The sequence below is a fragment of the Oncorhynchus kisutch genome, linkage group LG5 (genome assembly GCF_002021735.2).
Source record: "Oncorhynchus kisutch isolate 150728-3 linkage group LG5, Okis_V2, whole genome shotgun sequence".
NCBI classification, from domain to species: Eukaryota; Metazoa; Chordata; class Actinopteri; order Salmoniformes; family Salmonidae; genus Oncorhynchus; species Oncorhynchus kisutch.
The window spans coordinates 46,327,990-46,345,726 of record NC_034178.2 but is presented as its reverse complement, the minus strand read 5'-3'; the positions used below and the strand labels follow the sequence as shown (position 1 = coordinate 46,345,726).

The following is a 17,737-nucleotide window of genomic DNA, read 5'->3' as shown; positions in this document are numbered from 1 at the left end:
TTTGTACCATCAAACTGTATCCCAAAGAAGTGCTGCCCTGTGTGCTAAGTGTGATATGCATTCCAGTACATTAGATGGCGCTAAACAAAAACTATAGCGACATTTCCCAGCTCAACGAAAAATGTGTTTTCTAACAGTAAGTTTGGCCATGCTCAGTTATATTTCACTATATTGTATCACGCCAATATATTGGTATCACTCCGAGGCGGAGGGATACATCCGAGGTGAGGGTTTACAGATTTACTCCCGTGTCATGGCTGGGGTTCGCCCATATATATAGACCTCATGGCCGCACGCTATCTTTCATTTTCTCGGCGGAAGTGCGTATGGTTTGAGGTACAAACTTTCAAGTTCGCTTGGTAAGTCACTGGTAAGTGTAATATCTTGTGTGGAAGTATACTCACTGGCTGTTTGCAGCCTGGAGCAGCTGGCCACATGGCCTCCTCTTGAGTGATCCACTCGCTGCACGGTTGATCTATGTCTTCCGCCCGTAGTTTGTCATGCTTGTGTTTCGTTAGCGTTACACTATGACTGTGTGCATTCATTAGTAGGGTGGCTCTTGCTGCCACAAACTGTATTTACACAACTTGCCCACTAGCTTGTTCTATGTGAGTGTTGTGAATTGCTTTAACATGCTGCTCCCCGCGACGTAGGCATGGGTTCTCTGCTAATTACCCTGCAGGGTTTCTTTCTTGTTCTTTCCCCTGCAGAGTGTAAGAGTATCGTGGTGTGCTTACACTACGTTGAGACATTAACTCTGGAGTTCCTTAACGGAGTTACTCCATCATATGGTGCTGTTTTTACTGCTTGGATATTACACCGGATAGGTAATATTACAGTTGGCGTAAAACAAATAAATCAAATCCATTACTCGGTTGCTGTTTTTTTGTCTGCCTGCTTTTCCCACATGGGTCTTCCCCGTTTTTGCAGAGCTACTGGGTAATTTATCCCTCAACGGGTTCCTATTCCTCCAAGCAGGTCACAACATAAGCTCTGCCAGGGCGTTGGAACCCCTGCTCCGTGGCCTTGTTGGCTTAAGTGAGTCGGCCAGGCTCAGGCTGGGGACGAGCTCCCTCCCTCAGGAGTGGTGTGCCAGCGAGCTGTTAGTCCCGGTACTGGTCCCAGTACCCCTTCCAGGTGGCCGGAGCCACCGCAGGCAGAGCCCATCTGCTGCCAGTCCTGGATGGGGGCAGGTGTCGGCTCTGCTGGGTCCACCTTGAATGGAGGGTTCATGCCCTGCATCAGGAGGTTGATAGCTTCGATGGCGACAACAGCTGTTCCCTGTTCGCCAGTGATAGGCTGTTCCTGGGGGACGATGCTGGCACTGTTCACCACCGTGAGCTGGGCTACCAGGCTGACAGGCCATCAGAAGCTGGCAGAGGGGCTTCATCGTCCCCAGTGGCTCGAGAGGTTATGAGGACCCTACTCACTCAGGTAGCCACTGCACTGGACATCAAACTGGTGAACAGTGATGACTCTTCTGTCCCCATCTCTGCTGAGTTCCACGAGGCCTTGCAGGAGAGCTGAGGGGACGACAGCGGGGAGGGGCACAGCATGCTGTGGGGCAACAACCTGTCAACCGTCACCGCCATACGGATGTGCCTGGGGGACCCAGGCACTCGGGGCACCAGAGGAGAGGCAGGCCCCGGCAAGATCTCTGACACACCCTTCCCCCACAGCTTCACCCGGTCTCAAAGGGCAAAGTGGGAGGAGAGTGTGGAGTCCCCCTGGGTGTTGTCCACAATGCTCGAGGGGTAACGACTCCAATTCCGGTGCCGGCCCCCGTCCTTCAGGGGCCTGAAGAAAACCCTGAGGCTGGAGATCTCCTCACTCCTGGACAACGGTGCCATCTGCAGGATCGAGACATCAGAACAGCTAGGTGGGTTCTACTACACTTATGTGTACTTATGTGTGGTCCCAAAAAAAGACAGAGGGTAACAACCGGTTCTGGACCTCCACAACCTCAATGGGTATTTGAAGGTACTGAGGTTCCACATGCTGTCCCCAGCCTCGTGTTGCAAGCCATGTCCAGGGACCAGTGGTTTGTGATGCTGGACCTGAGGGATGTGTACTTCCATGTTCCTGTTCACCCAGCTCATTGGCAGTATCTCCAATTCGCTTTCGAAGAGACAGCTTAGGAATTCATGGTTCTTCCCTTCGGCCTCTCCTTGGCACCCCACACTTTCACAAAGTGCATGGACACTGTCCTGGCACCTCTCTCGTCCCAAGGATTGTTGATCCTCGATTACCTGGACGATTGGCTGATTTGTGCCCGACCAGGGCCCAGGTCCTGTCAAACAGAGACATGCTCCTGACCCACATCGGCGGGCTGGGCATTACTGTAAACGACAAGAAGAGTCATCTGACACCCACCCAGAGGGTGGCCTTCATTGGCACGGAACTGGACTCATGCCTGTCTGATAGAACCTTTGGGAGGAATGAAGGGTTGTGGCAGAGAAATATACTCCCCCCACCGGGGTCCATCCAGTAGCACTCAGAACCTACCGACAGAGCATGGCGCTCACCCACCCTCTTCATGGAAGTATTCGCTACCAAGAAAGCCACCTTCATAGAGAGGTGTTTCCGGGAGGCAGACTCCAACGGTTCGAAAGGCTGCTTTTCCAAAGCTGCCAAGACCACATCCAGATCCCAGCTCTCCATTGAGCGGGGCCTAGCTGGATGCAGGCGACGAACCCCCTTCATAAACCTGGAGACCAAGGGATGGCGCCCCATTGGCCTGTCCAACCACCCCACATGGCAGGCAGATATAGCGACCAAATACCCTCTGTGTAGAGGCTGCAAAGGTCTCATCCATGCGAGACTGCAGGTATTGGAGGGACATACTGCACCCCACATGACTCGGGCACAACCTCAATACCAGTGCACCAAGAGCAGAACAACCGCCAGCGCAACTGATATGCTGTGTTTGCAGCCGGTGCCTTTGCGCTCTGCATGGTGTTCATTACACTCTCCTGTAGTCCTAACATGGACTATTGGTGCCGTTCAGCGGCCAAGCCCATAGACTGAGGCAGTGCGGTCTCGGATGCCACAGAGTTCCCCGGCCTGAGTCAGCAATCGTGAGCCAGAGCATCCAAGCCCAGAGGCCCTGGTGGCTCCGACATGGAGCACCACTGGGGGCAGTGTGCATTGTCCAGGGAGGCAAACCGGTCCCCCTGCTCCCTACTGAACTGCTGCACCACCTGGGGATATAGGCTCTAGTCCAAAGGTGGCGGGCCATCCCTCGACAGCATATCCGCTGCCACATTCAGGATGCCAGGAACGTGTGTTGCGCTTAGAGACGCTAGACATCCCTGAGCACAGGAAAGGAGCTCCCATGTCATAAGATGGAGTCAGTGGGGCCTCAGTCCACCCTGTGGTGTTGTCCGTTCTCACCAGGACATGTCTTCCCTGGTGAAAGACCGCAGGGCCAGAAGTACAGCTCAGAGCTCTAGTGTAGTGATGTGCCTGCCGCTCCAAGGGGGTAGCCAACAGCTGCTGGCTGACCTGCCCTTGGTCACACCAACAGCATCTCCACCCAACCTGAGAGAAAGGAGAGACAGCGCCGCCTCAACAATGCCCTGAGCGTTTACCCGCACCTGGCGGTGATGGTGGTGCTTCGGGTGCAGCCGGTGGGAGTTGAACTACTGTTGAAGAGGCCGGAGATGGTGCAGGCCCAGGGGAATCAGCAATGAGGCCATTGTCAGCAAGCCCAGCAGGTGTGGGCAGGTCAGGTCAGATACCACCCCCCCCCCTGCCGAAAGTGGTCGAGGCAAGATAAGATCGTCTGAACCCTTCTGGTGGGCAGGCGTGCTCTTATGAGTGCAAGCTGTGTAAGTTCTCCCACTTAAAAAGATGAGAGAGGCCTGTAATTTTCATCATTGGTACACTTCAACTATGACAGACAAAATGTGAAAAAAATCCAGAAAATCATATTGTAGGATTTTTTATTAATTTATTTGCAAATTATGGTGGAAAATAAGTATTTGGTCACCTACAAACAAGCAAGATTTCTGGCTCTCACAGACCTGTAACTTCTTCTTTAAGAGGCTCCTCTGTCCTCCACTCGTTACCTGTCTTAATGGCACCTGTTTGAACTTGTTATCAGTATAAAAGACACCTGTCCACAACCTCAAACAGTCACACTCCAAACTCCACTATGGCCAAGACCAAAGAGCTGTCAAAGGACACCAGAAACAAAATTGTAGACCTGCACCAGGCTGGGAAGACTGAATCTGCAATAGGTAAGCAGCTTGGTTTGAAGAAATCAACTGTGGGAGCAATTATTAGGAAATGGAAGACATACAAGACCACTGATAATCTCCCTCGATCTGGGGCTCCACGCAAGATCTCACCCCGTGGGGTCAAAATGATCACAAGAACGGTGAGCAAAAATCCCAGAACCACACGGGGGGACCTAGTGAATGACCTGCAGAGAGCTGGGACCAAAGTAACAAAGCCTACCATCAGTAACACACTACGCAGCCAGGGACTCAAATCCTGCAGTGCCAGACGTGTCCCCCTGCTTAAGCAAGTACATGTCCAGGCCCGTCTGAAGTTTGCTAGAGAGCATTTGGATGATCCAGAAGAAGATTGGGAGAATGTCATATGGTCAGATGAAACCAAAATATAACTTTTTGGTAAAAACTCAACTCGTCGTGTTTGGAGGACAAAGAATGCTGAGTTGCATCCAAAGAACACAATACCTACTGTGAAGCATGGGGGTGGAAACATCATGCTTTGGGGCTGTTTTTCTGCAAAGGGACCAGGACGACTGATCCTTGTAAAGGAAAGAATGAATGGGGCCATGTATCGTGAGATTTTGAGTGAAAACCTCCTTCCATCAGCAAGAGCATTGAAGATGAAACGTGGCTGGGTCTTTCAGCATGACAATGATCCCAAACACACCGCCCGGGCAACGAAGGAGTGGCTTCGTAAGAAGCATTTCAAGGTCCTGGAGTGGCCTAGCCAGTCTCCAGATCTCAACGCATAGAAAATCTTTGGAGGGAGTTGAAAGTCTGTGTTGCCCAGCAACAGCCCCAAAACATCACTGCTCTAGAGGAGATCTGCATGGAGAAATGGGCCAAAATACCAGCAACAGTGTGTGAAAACCTTGTGAAGACTTACAGAAAACGTTTGACCTGTGTCATTGCCAACAAAGGGTATATAACAAAGTATTGAGATAAACTTTTGTTATTGACCAAATACTTATTTTCCACCATAATTTGCAAATAAATTCATTAAAAATCATACAATGTGATTTAAAAAATAAAAATAAATCTAATTTTGTCTGTCATAGTTGAAGTGTACCTATGATGAAAATTACAGGCCTCTCATCTTTTTAAGTGGGAGAACTTGCACAATTGGTGGCTGACTAAATACTTTTTTGCCCCACTGTATACCAGTGGGGCAAATATATATACTAATATATTAGTGGTCCAATATAGTGAAACATAACGAAGGTTACATTTGTAACCATGGTTATGTGTGCTATATGGATCACTCCAATCCTCTACGGTGCTAGAGGCGCCTCAAATTATGTAGAGAACGTGTGTCATGGGGTCTACAGTGTATACATAGGGGCGGACCCCAGCTGTGACACAGGTGTACACGGGAGTAAATCTGTAAATTCTCACCTCGGATGTATCCCTCCATCGCAGAGTGATACCAATATATTGTAGTGGTCCATATAGCTCACATAACAGTGGTTACATATGTAACCCTCGTTGTAGTACCCAGCGTGGTTCAATAACATTCCGTCTTTCATAAGGAGAAATGTTGAGCTTTGATTTGCAGCAGGTACAGTCTTTACACACAGGATGTCCACTTCATGCTGCAGAGAAAGCTCTCCTTATGAAACTATGCACAAGCACTGTTCATTAACTGCAAGAAATCATTGGAAAATGTGATAATAACATCACACAGGTAAACATGTCTTCTGTCTGCAGTCTCCCTGGCTAAGCATGGCAGGGATGGATGTCCAAAATTTGTCCTGGAGAGGTGGTGAATGTGCAAGATTTTGTTCCAGTCCAACATTAACGAAAAATGTTGTTAATAGTATGTTATGATTTAGTGCTAGGCTGGAACAAAAGCCTGCCCTGCAGGGCCTGCACATACTGCATGCCTCCTGGACCAGGATTGGGCAACCCCTGACTTAAATGTAATGTATATTTAGGATAGTGTGTATGTGTAATGCCCCCTTGTTACATGAGGAGGCCCAAAAGGAGGGGAGGAGGGCCATGGAGGGGCTGATCAGTCTGTTTGTAGGAGACAAAGCTGCTGTCATGGTGGAGGTAAGCAGATCTCATTCACTCAATGAGATCCTATCACTCATCCTCCTCAATGCTGTCTGCAAGCAATATTTAAGTTGACTGTTATGAAGTTTGACGGTCATCTTACTTTGTTTAGTTTGATAAAGGCTTTTGTGTAAACTTAAATATAGTAGTAGTTCCACTGTGATCAGATGTAGCTGTATCTCAATGTCCTCCATGTCTGTGTGTGCTGTAGGTGAACTGTGAAACAGACTTTGTTGCCTGTAAATGAGAGGTTCCAGCAGCTGGGGAAGGATGTGGCGTTTGCCACCATGGCTCACCACCTCAGTAAAAACCAGAGTCACACTGGATACGTGAAGGTATAACATATCACCACACCACCCCCACTCAGTAGCCACATCACCCGAATATGCCTGTTGGAATATGTAAAATTGCATTCATCTTTGTTTGTTCCAGTGTCTCCTGGCAGCAGAAGACCTCTCTAAACTGAACTTGGGTGAAGGTGCTTCTCTGGCTGATCAGCTAGCTCTTACCGTAGGTGAGTGACTAATAAAAGTAGCCCAAACATTATTCAAATATGATTTTAAATGTATCAAAGATGGTTTACTTGATTTGAACTTTGAGAGCCTCTATCTCCAGCATTATTTCTTGATTGAACGTGTTTGGAAATGGAAGTCTGCTCTGTTAGTGAAGTTGTGGTTTCCTATCATTTCCTGCCCCGTCCCCTGTCAGGTTGTCTGGGTGAGACATGTCAGTGAAGCGGGCGGTGACGGTGGGCTGCACATCAGCTACTACATCCACAGTGGCGTTGCAGGCCAGTCTGACATGGCCATGGGCTATACGGCGCCCTCGTGGTGTTCCAGGGGGGCAAGGACGAGGCGCAGGACACACTGGGAGGAAGCTGAGGCATCCTGTTGTGGGAGAGGCCCCCATATCCCTGGGCAGCACGGATGACCTGCCCTGTCGGGACACGGAGACACGCCTGTTGGCGCAATCCTTCCTCCCTGACCCCAGTAGGACAGTTGCCCAGTACCTGACAGAGCAGGGGGCTCGAGTTGTGGACTTTGTTTGCGTTCAGTGTTGGGAGGCGGGCAGTGATGGGGCATAGTGAAAGGGAGAGGAGAGCATCTCAAAGACCTTACATGTTTTGTTATCTGCCTTTTTTTGTTTCTGAATTAGATCACAGTGCAGACGCTCAGTCGGTGTCATGCAAATGCACTCAAGCAATTTCAGTGTCTCATGTTTCAAGGCTGTATGTGACGCCTAATATACACTGAGTATACCAAACATTAGGAACACCATATCCCCCCAGCAATAAATATATTTGAAGCTCATTACCATGTCTGCTGTACATTTATGAGGATCTTATCTCACTAATTTCTCATAAGATCATGATTCTAGCTACAGTTTGCATTTTCATACCACACGATGGCGTACTTGTTCAGTAATACATATGGCTCATAACAATCGTCCACATGAAAGCTTCAATGGAATTGGGAAAAACTATTTCTGTTTTTCCCCCAGCACAGCATACATACACCGATATTAATTTATTCGCTTTTAAAGAATGGTCAAGATTCCAATAAATTAATGTTAGGACCGTTTTTTGCGCTTATCTTCCTGAATGAAGGTAAATAATTCGAAGAGCCAACGCCTGCGAGATGTGATTGGCCTGTGCAGTGCATTAATTAAGAATGATGACGTCATGAGCATAGTTTTTCTTGTCAACGTTCGCCCCTGTCGGTTCACATTCGCCTGACCTCCGACCGCAGACGGGACTCCAACCAAGCCCAGAAATGGTAAATGCCTTTACTCTGTTCTTTTTGAAAGATATTTGTATGTTGTAGTGTAGAATGTTAGCCTAGCCAAATGTAATTTTAAATTCGTGTAGACTAAGCCAGTAAACTGATCCAACGAATACAATTGCTGGATTTTCAAAACATGGCTGGGCAATGTTTGCTGGCTAACGTTACTTGTTTTCCTCATCTTCGATAATCATATTAAAGGATGTGTTCTCTGTTTTCATCTTTGCCGTGCTTCTCTACCAGTCTGACTTCTCAGAAGACCAGATCATCGGTGAGTGTTGTGACAGTAAAGCTATTTGAAGGCTAGCCAGTTAGCTACCTAGCTAAATTGTTAGCTACTAGAGTCTAGTAACTAGACTATCCCTTGCTTCACTGTCGTCATTCTTTGAATGTGGAATAGCTGTATTTCTTCTCTCCTGTCCTCATGTTTGTCTTGTTGTGAGAAGCAGTTTCCCTACTGACAAGTTGATTTAAAACTGGAGCCTATGGTGAGTTTGTTGATGGTCCAGGTTTTGTGTGGGCTAACCATTTTGGGAAACGTTTACATTTTTGACAATTGGCACAGCAGACACTCTTATGCAGAGTGACTAACAGTTGTGCGTGCATACGTTTTCGTACCATGCATGAATGGTGGAATTGTTTGACAAACAACCAGCAACGAATAGTGAAACATTTACTAAAATATTGATTCACGGGTGTCTATTGGCTCAGTCAATCCCATATGTGGTTAATCCCCTTGTTTGATCCCCACAGCGGGTTTGATTGAATTGTCTAAACAGATTAAGGTTTTGTGTTGAATGGATGGATGCCCAACTAATTTTGCACTGCGTTCTGATTTAAAAATAAATAAATTATGCATGCAGAAATGTAAGGGTCATATTTCAACATGGCAGAGTTAGCTATTCGTGTTTAAAAGCCTAGATACTTGGATGAAACATTTTGTCGTTTTGAGTTAACTTTTTTCAACACCAATTTTGGTATTAATCTGTTCCGTTTGTTGTGATTTCGCCTAGTTCAGCTAGCTACGTGTGCCAGAACTGTTTAAAATATGTCTATATATTATAGAGGCACTCAAGACACTATTGTAATTTGTTCTCAGTCCGACACCGCTGACTCAGACATTGTATAGATGGCAAAGGGAAATGACTCAACCACTTTTTGAGTTCTACGTGTTGAAGGCGTGGCCCAACTAAACCTCAGACACACTTTGAAATAAAGTTAGCTAAGCATAATGTATCCATTTAGCAATGATATATGTACGGATATGGCGTTACTGTACTCACCTATCACATGTTGCTTTTCCCCTTGCTCAATGGGCTGTTTTGTTCTACGGTCGATTTAATTTGCTCGTTTGACTGGTTGAAAGATTACTCGGCCAGGGTTTGCTGTCAATGCCATATATGGGTAAATGAGTGGCTGCTGTGTAGTTTTAGACGGGCGGTCTCGGAATGCGCCGCATACCAGCGAGGCAAGCACCATAACAATGGCCCGTGGAAATTACCCATATGTCAGAAAGCGTTCCATTAGAGGCCACTGCATTTACTGTAGATAACAAATTGAATAGCTTATGTAATAACTCTAAGAAATTATTCAAACTTTTTCCCCATTTTCAACCTGTTTCTACATTTACAGCCCCCCTCACACTCTAAATCCAACTCTGCTTTTTTAACACCCTTCTCCCTGTCTGTCAGAGTTCAAAGAGGCCTTCCTGCTGTTTGACAGGACAGGCGATGGGAAGATCAGCTACAGCCAGTGTGGTGATGTCATGCGGGCCCTTGGCCAGAACCCTGTCAACGCTGAGGTCCTCAAGGTCCTGGGCAACCCCAAGTCAGAAGGTCAGCCATGCTTCTAGATGTTTACTCAACATTGACATTAGTATCCACTGGCTGGATCAAACCTATAGAAGTACTACATGCTTCAGTAAACAAATGAATATGATTTTATTCAGGCATAGAGTAGCTTTATTGTGTTCTGTTTGATTTAGGCATATCTTTCAACGCTTAGGGTTGGTATTTTTGGGCCTGTTTACTGTTTGCCGTCAACCTCACCAAATCAGTTTGAGTTATTTGTAAGGTGTCAACTGTGATTAAGCATCCAAGGATATAACTGAAACAATGTTCTTCTGGGTATGACAACTATCCTATGGAGTGAATTTTGTTTATAATCTGCAATTGTCAAGTACCAGAGGCATTGTCCTACTCTATCAAGAGGGTGTTACTGGTGAAACTGTTTCTGTTGTGCTCGTGCTGCCTGTCCCTTATCAGTCAAGGAACTGAGGCATTGAATGTTTGCATGCGCACTATATTGATATTAAACCGATTATAGCCCGAGGCAGATTATGCAATAGTCATAAATACTTTACTCTGCATATCTTATTTGGCATAAGATCAAAATCAAAGTAAGCATACGCTGATTAAAACCTGTTTTTCTGAGCAATCGTTCAAATTATTAGGACATGTAAACACCTTAATCGGTGTTCCAGCTGTGTATTTCCTCTGCGCATTTGCTAGCACCAGCCGACCGAGTCTCCCTCTTTAGCGCAAGTGAAATGTGTTCGTAAACAACTCAATTTTATGTCTGACAGAATCAAATATGTTCACTGTTGTAGAATGTTTATTTTGATTGCTGGTTTTCTGAATATTTAGTGCCATCAGGTCTGATTTCAGATGTGTCTATGTAAACAGGATTATTAGGGAAATTGTTCTTCTTGCACAGGGTTCACTCTCCAAACAATCCCTGTTTTGTTCTTACATGTGTTAAACGGAACACCTGCATCTCAGATATGCAGCTCATGTCAACAAGATCTGATAATGTAAAGCTGATAATCAACTTAAAGAGAAACACAAGCATTCTTCTTGGAATTGATAAGATTTGTAAATATTATATTTTTTGCTAAATGTGTAAGGGCAGAACGTACTTTCAATTTGCAAGGCTACACATACTGGGCGTGAGTACAGTATTTAGGAATTTGTACTAAATCTCTTTTGGTTTACGTCTTCTATGACGTTGGGTGGGGGAGGTGCTAAGTTGACGTATGGAGTTGTGTTATCATTTTGCTATTTGATTTTTGTATTTCAGGACCCCTTTAGGTATCCCCAAAGAAATAAAAAGAAATACAATATCAGTGAAGTGTTTGGACACCTACTCATACCAGGGTTTTTCTTTATTTTTACTACATTCTAGAATTATACATTGCTCAAAGAAATAAAGGGAACACTAAAATAACACATCCTAGATCTCAATGAATGAAATATTCGTATTAAATACTTTTCTCTTTACATTGTTGTCAGCACATTCAACTATCACACAAATGATCAATGGAAATCAAATTTATCAACCCATGGAGGTCTGGATTTGGAGTCACACTCAAAATTAAAGTGGAAAACCACACTACAGGCTGATCCAACTTTGATGTAATGTCCTTAAAACAAGTCAAAACCTCGCTACAATGCCTGGGCATGCTCCTGTTGAGGTGGCGGATGGTCTCCTGAGGGATCTTCCAGACCTGGACTAAAGCATCCGCCAACTCCTGGACAGTCTGTGGTGCAACGTGGCATTGGTGGATGGAGTGAGACATGATGTCCCAGATGTGCTCAATTGGATTCAGGTCTGGGGAACGGGCTGGCCAGTCCATAGCATCAATGCCTTCCTCTTGCAGGAACTGCTGACACACTCCAGCCACATGAGGTCTAGCAGTTGTGTTGTGACAAGGTAGGGGGGTATACAGAAGAGAGCCTTATTTGGTAAAAGACTTAAGTCCATAGGGCAAGAACAGCTCAAGTAAGCAGAGAAACTACAGTCCATTATTAATTTAAGAGATGGTCAGTCAATCCAGATAATGTCAAGAACTTTGAAAGTTTCTTCAAGTGCAGTTGCAAAAACCATCATGCGCTATGATGAAACTGGCTCTCATGAGGACAGCCACAGGAATGGAAACCCAGAGTTGCCTCTGCTGTAGGGGATAAGTTCGTTAGATTTACCAGCCTCACAAATTGCAGCCCAAATAAATGAGTCCAGTAACATACACCTCAACATCAACTGTTCAGAGGAGACTGCGTGAATCAGGCCTCTGTGGTCGAATGGCTGCAGAGAAAGCACTACTAAAGGACACCAATAATAAGACTTGCTTGGGCCAAGAAACACAAGCAATGGACATTAGATCTGTGGAAATCTGTCCTTTGGTCTGATTTCAATTTTGAGATATTTGGTTGCAACTGTCTTTGAGACGCAGAGTAGGTGAACGGATGATCTCTGCATGTGTGGTTCCCATCGTGAAGCATGGAGGGGGTTATTTGCTGGGGAGTGCTGTCTGATTTATTTAGAATTCAAGGCATGCTTAACCAGCATGGCTACCACAGCATTCTGCAGCGATACGCCATCCCATCTGATTTGCACTTAGTCCCACTATAATTAGTTTTCAACAGGACAATGACCCAAAACACACCTCGATGCTGTGTAAGGGCTATTTGACAAAGGGGTGTGATGGAGTGCTGCATCAGATGACCTGGCTTCCACAATCACCCGGCCTCAACCCAATTGTGACGAGTTGGACTGCGGCTTGAAGGAAAGCAGCTAACAAGTGCTCAGCACTGTTGAAAAAGCATTCCAAGTGACTACTTCAGCTGGTTGAGAGAATGCCAAGAGTGCAATGCTATCATCAAGGCAAAGGGTGGCTACTTTGAAGAATCTAAAATATATTTTGATTTGTTGAGCACCATTTGGGGTTACTACGTGTCTCCATATGTTTCATAGTTTTGATGTCTTCACTATTATTTGACAATGTAAAAAAATAAGGTGTTCGGTGTGTCTAAACGTGTGTATATATTTTTCTTACATAGGCACATTTACCTTAGTTTTTCTAAACCTGTACTGCTTTCCTTCAGTGGAATCCTGTGACACTTATGGGTGCCATAGAGGAAAACTATGTTTGAGTCTCTTCTTTCCATAGTGGTCATAATAGTTTGTATGCCAAACCGGTCAGACGCTACAGATGTTCACGAAGACTGATTTTTGGGATGTCTCATGGTCTGACTAACACCGCTCTAGCTCTGCCACCTTTCACTGCAGATGCAGGAGTGCGACATGAATTGACTTGTCCAATGCAACAACAAAAAAATATCTCTAGCTTAAACAGATTTTTTTTTTGGGGGGGGTCAATTGACTCAGTATGCAGGTCTAGTTTTAAATGGAGCAGATGCGGTTATTTTGTATACACTGAACAAAAAATGTTGGTTTCATGAGCTGAAATAAAATGTTCCAAATGCACAAAAAGCTTATTTCTCATGTTGTGCACACATTTGTTTACATCTGTTGGTGAGTTTTTCTTTTGCCAAGATATGCCACACCTGTCAGCTGGATGGATGATCAAGAAGCTGTTTAAACAGGACGCTCATTACACAGGTGCACCTTGTGCTGGGGACAAAAGGCTACTCTAAAATGTGCAGTTTTGTCACATTGAGATCTCACGGAAGTTTCAAGTTGAGTGTGATTAGTATTCTGACTGCAGGATTGTCCACCAGAGAATTGAATGTTTCTTCATCTGACAGATTTTTGGCAGTAAATCAAACCGTTCTCTCACCCTCAGACCACATGTATGGTGTTACATGGGCGTGCGGTTTACTGATATCAACATTGTGAACAGTGCCCCATGGTGGGGTTATGGTATGGGCAATCATAAGCTACTGACAACGACCACAATTGCATCTTATTGATGGCAAGTTGAAATCACAGATACCGTGAAGAGATTCTGAGTAGCGTTGTGGTGGATGAATGGCACGACAATCACCTCATGTTTCAGCATGATAAATCTCAGCCCCATGTCACAAGGGTATGTACACAATTCCTGGAAGCTGAACATTTCCCAGTTCCATGGCCTGAATACTTACCAGACATGTCACCGGTTGAGCATGTTTGGGATGCTCTGTATCAATGTGTATGATATCCAGCAACTTCACACAGCCATTGAAGTAGAATGGGACAACCACAGGCCACAATCAGCATCCTGATCAACTCTATGCGAAGGAGATGTTGCATGAGGCAAATGGTAACACCAGCTACTGACTGGCTTTCTGATCCACGCCCCTTTTTTTAAATTTTAAGGCATCTGTGACCAACGACACATCTGTATTCCCAGTCATGTGAAATCCATAGATGAATTTATTTCAATTGACAGATTTCCTTAACTGTAACTCAGTAAAATCTTAAGTCATTCATTGTATGTTGCACTTTATATTTTTGTTCAGTATGTTATTGTCTTCTAGCAAAGTAACAGCTAGTGAGTTTCTAGCAAAGTGTTTTAAGTGTTTAAAATATGTTTTCGTCCTTCCCCAGAGATGAACCACAAGATGCTAGACTTTGAGCAGTTCCTGCCCATGCTCCAGGCCATCGCTAAGAACAAGGACCAGGGCTCCTTTGAGGATTTTGTGGAGGGTCTGCGCGTCTTCGACAAGGAGGGCAATGGCACAGTGATGGGCGCTGAGCTTCGCCATGTCCTCACAACACTTGGTAATGCCTCACAACCCCCAATGAATATGTTTATCTCTCCTCATGAAGAGTTCATTTTCATCCAACTGCAGTCACTGTTATTTATTGTATTAGTCCATGGTTAATATTACAGTATATTAGCCAACAATTTCTTTCTTGTGCTTGAACTCTACTTCAGCTTAACATTCCAGACAAACAGTACTGAAACCTGCCTTGTGACAATGTTGGCGACATAAATCATTGACATTCTGCTCTTGACGGTTTTACCTGAATTTTAATTTGGACCAAGAGAAAAGCTTGAACTGCATGGTCCTGATAGGTGAGGTTGACAAGGAAAAGAGGTAAACTGACTGGGGAACCAAAGGTCCTTATTGTCACTAAACTGATTACATTCCTGATATCACCTCTTAAACTAGTGATTCAATGCCCTACCTTATCCATATTAATCTTAATTTGCATCCGGAACATCTGTCTTGTAAGAGGATTGAGCAACACAAGACATGGTCTCACTTAACTGTATCAGTATGCCTCTGGGAATGTCTGCTTGGTAGTGGGGTTTAGCTTCTTTTTTTTTGAATTGCACCGGTGTTAGGTATAGGAAAGATGGGATTCCCTTCCTATCGTGTCTTGTCTATCTGTTATGAGAATGTAAGTGTTTAATTTTTTTGTTGCAGGTGAGAAAATGACAGAAGAGGAGGTGGAGACTCTCTTAGCGGGCCATGAAGACGCCAACGGCTGCATCAATTACGAAGGTAAAGCAGCGTGGTGAACTGGATGTATATGGGTGTAAAGAGAGAACACTGGACTTATATTCTACTGTACATCACAATGCTTTAGGATTGACCATTTCAGTGTTGCAATAATGGAAGAATCATGTGGATAAGATGTGAATTGTAACAAAATAAAATGGCAATTGTCTTGAATGGTATGTACTCATGTATCATGTAAACACAAATTCCTGTGATTTGTGGTTATTAATAAGGATTGTGTCTGACTGGGTGGAGGTTGTGCGCATTTGATTTCAGATGAGTGTGGGGTTTCCCCCCTTCACTGACCTCCCTGTTCCTCTCCCACAGTCTTTGTCCGCCACATCATGTCTGGCTGAGCAGCGGGTACGAGCAGACCCCCAAAAGCCCCCCCCCCCCCCCCCCCCGGTCAGCACCTACCCCAGCAGTGGGCTCTCACCTACACTGGGAGATGTGTGTGTGTGTGTGTAGCGGTGAGGGGGGGCCCTCTCTTTAACCATCACTGCACAGAATGCTCCTACTCCTAGCTACTGATACCACAGATATATATTTAAGCAAGTAGTTAACAAGCAGGTTACTCTTGTTTCTGGTTGAGTGTGGGGTTCTTGCTCAAACACACTAATTCAAAAGATGGCGTCCTATTGAACAGATGCGTAGTAAAGGCTATGATACTTATGGCGTATGTAGAGTAGGACATCTCTCTGTGCCGTGATGGTGTTGTCAGAGGCTCCTGGATTCCTGTGGTGGAGTCTGGTTTGAATTTATGGTTTGATCTGTTTTATTTAACTTTCTCTCCTGCAGAGCACTTCTCCCTCTCCTGCCCTTCCCCCTCATCTGGCTGTAGTTTGCATGTAGCCTCTCTGCATGTGGCTCCTGAGTGACCCCCATGGACACTGACTCTCCAACCTGATGAGGGCAGGACACTGATGGGTGGGGGGGTGTGTGTATGTTAGACTAGAGGTGTGACTCCTCAACTCTGAATGCATAAGGGGGTGTAAACACAAATAAAGTGCTGTAAAATAAAGCTTTAAGGGTTCAACTATTGTCATCTTTACTATAGTCACTTCATACTAATAGAGAATTGCATTTCCTTGGCTGGTGAAATCTCTTCCCTCCATCCCCTCTCCCCATGGAAGCTGGTACTGTAGGTGTGCTAGTTTTCTCCCCCCCCCCCCCCTTTCTGACAGATCCCTCGCTCCTCCTTTTTCCTCTGTTAGAACAGCCCAAATAAAGAGGGTGGTTGCTAATCCTAACACATTCCAGGTTCTGAGGCCTGGCTGAGCAAACCCTTGGCTGTTCTGGCTCGCTAGGAGATGGATCTTCTGAGTTGCTCTATGGTTTCCCCCTCTAATCCCTCGCTCCTGCCTCTAATGTTCTCCTCTTTAATGCAGATTCTCTTCTGACTGACATGTGGAGTCTGTGGATCAGGCTGCAGCTCCAGCAGAAAGCTGTCTCATGTTGGGGATAAACACCTAGAGAACCATGTGGGAGCAAGTCACTAAGTGGACTTACCTCTCTGATGAATTGAATTTGTCTCAATGTGATGTCTGAGTGTTTGTCAAAGTATATTTTGGATGGAATATACCCCCCATAATTGATTCTAGGCTATACAAGCCAATCCATCTCGAACCAAGAGTCACAGTAATGAGTCAGTATAAATTCCTATAGACAATACGGCCCTCTAAATCTATAGTTGATAAGGAGAGCACTGCTGGCTGGAGGTGGAGTTTGCTCTAGGCTTTTCTTCTCACACCGATGACTAAGCATGCTGCTGATTGTTTGTTTTTTTTCTCCCTCAGAACTCGTCCGGATGGTGATGAGTGGTTGAAGATTTCAAGAACACAACCGGTTCATTTTATTCCCAAATGTTTTTTCTATTATATGTAATGTCTATCTCACCCCCATCCAAATCTTGTTTGCCCTCATTTTGTGATTTTCTTTCGGAAGTGCCTTTTCTGTGTCTTGAGTTGAAGAGCCCCTTTTTTCATTTCACTTGAAAATATCATCAAGCAACAGAGGTGCATGCTATCATGCCTGGCTCGTTGACAGAATCGGCAATAACATTCCCTTCATTATTCCATACGTTCCCATCTCCCACCCTGTCACTCAACCCCTGTCAGCCCTGTTGCCCAATAGCTGTGTTTTTATACAGAGGAGATACATGTTCATTGGCTGAGACCAGCTGTAATGTGGATTTTACCGGGCCAATTATGGAATGGTAGATTTACTGTCTCATGTATATGTTGTATCAAATGATATTTAATAAAAATATCCCCAGTTTCTGAAAACAAATGTTTATCTTAACACAATGGTGGTGTCATGAAGAACCATCCTTCATTTAGTTTAACAGATGTCTGGAATTCCATTACAGTAATATAAAAATGGATACTTCACTTACTAGACCATTTTAAGCCATTCTGGTTATGTCTGGGAT

At 45.1% G+C, this 17,737-nt stretch overlaps 1 protein-coding gene and 1 long non-coding RNA gene across 3 annotated transcripts; both read left to right on the top strand.

Annotated features, from left to right (window-relative positions):
• Positions 1-5,436: 5,436 nt before the first annotated feature.
• Positions 5,437-7,601, top strand: LOC109891564 (uncharacterized). The gene is made up of 3 exons (XR_004210041.1): positions 5,437-6,628; positions 6,726-6,807; positions 7,002-7,601. It is a non-coding gene; the product is annotated as an uncharacterized LOC109891564 (long non-coding RNA).
• A 114-nt stretch (positions 7,602-7,715) lies between these two features.
• On the top strand, positions 7,716-17,607 carry LOC109891129 (myosin light polypeptide 6). Of its 2 annotated transcripts, XM_020483455.2 has the most exons (7): positions 7,964-8,068; positions 8,318-8,345; positions 9,766-9,909; positions 14,405-14,578; positions 15,232-15,309; positions 15,634-15,669; positions 17,103-17,607. In XM_020483455.2, exons 1-6 carry the CDS (start codon positions 8,066-8,068, stop codon positions 15,660-15,662), a joined length of 456 nt encoding a protein of 151 aa, XP_020339044.1. In that variant the 5' UTR covers positions 7,964-8,065; the 3' UTR covers positions 15,663-15,669; positions 17,103-17,607. The 2 variants fall into 2 exon arrangements, with proteins under 2 accessions (XP_020339043.1, XP_020339044.1); XM_020483454.2 differs by lacking the exon at positions 15,634-15,669 and having other exon boundaries at positions 7,716-8,068.
• The last annotated feature ends 130 nt before the right edge of the window (positions 17,608-17,737 follow it).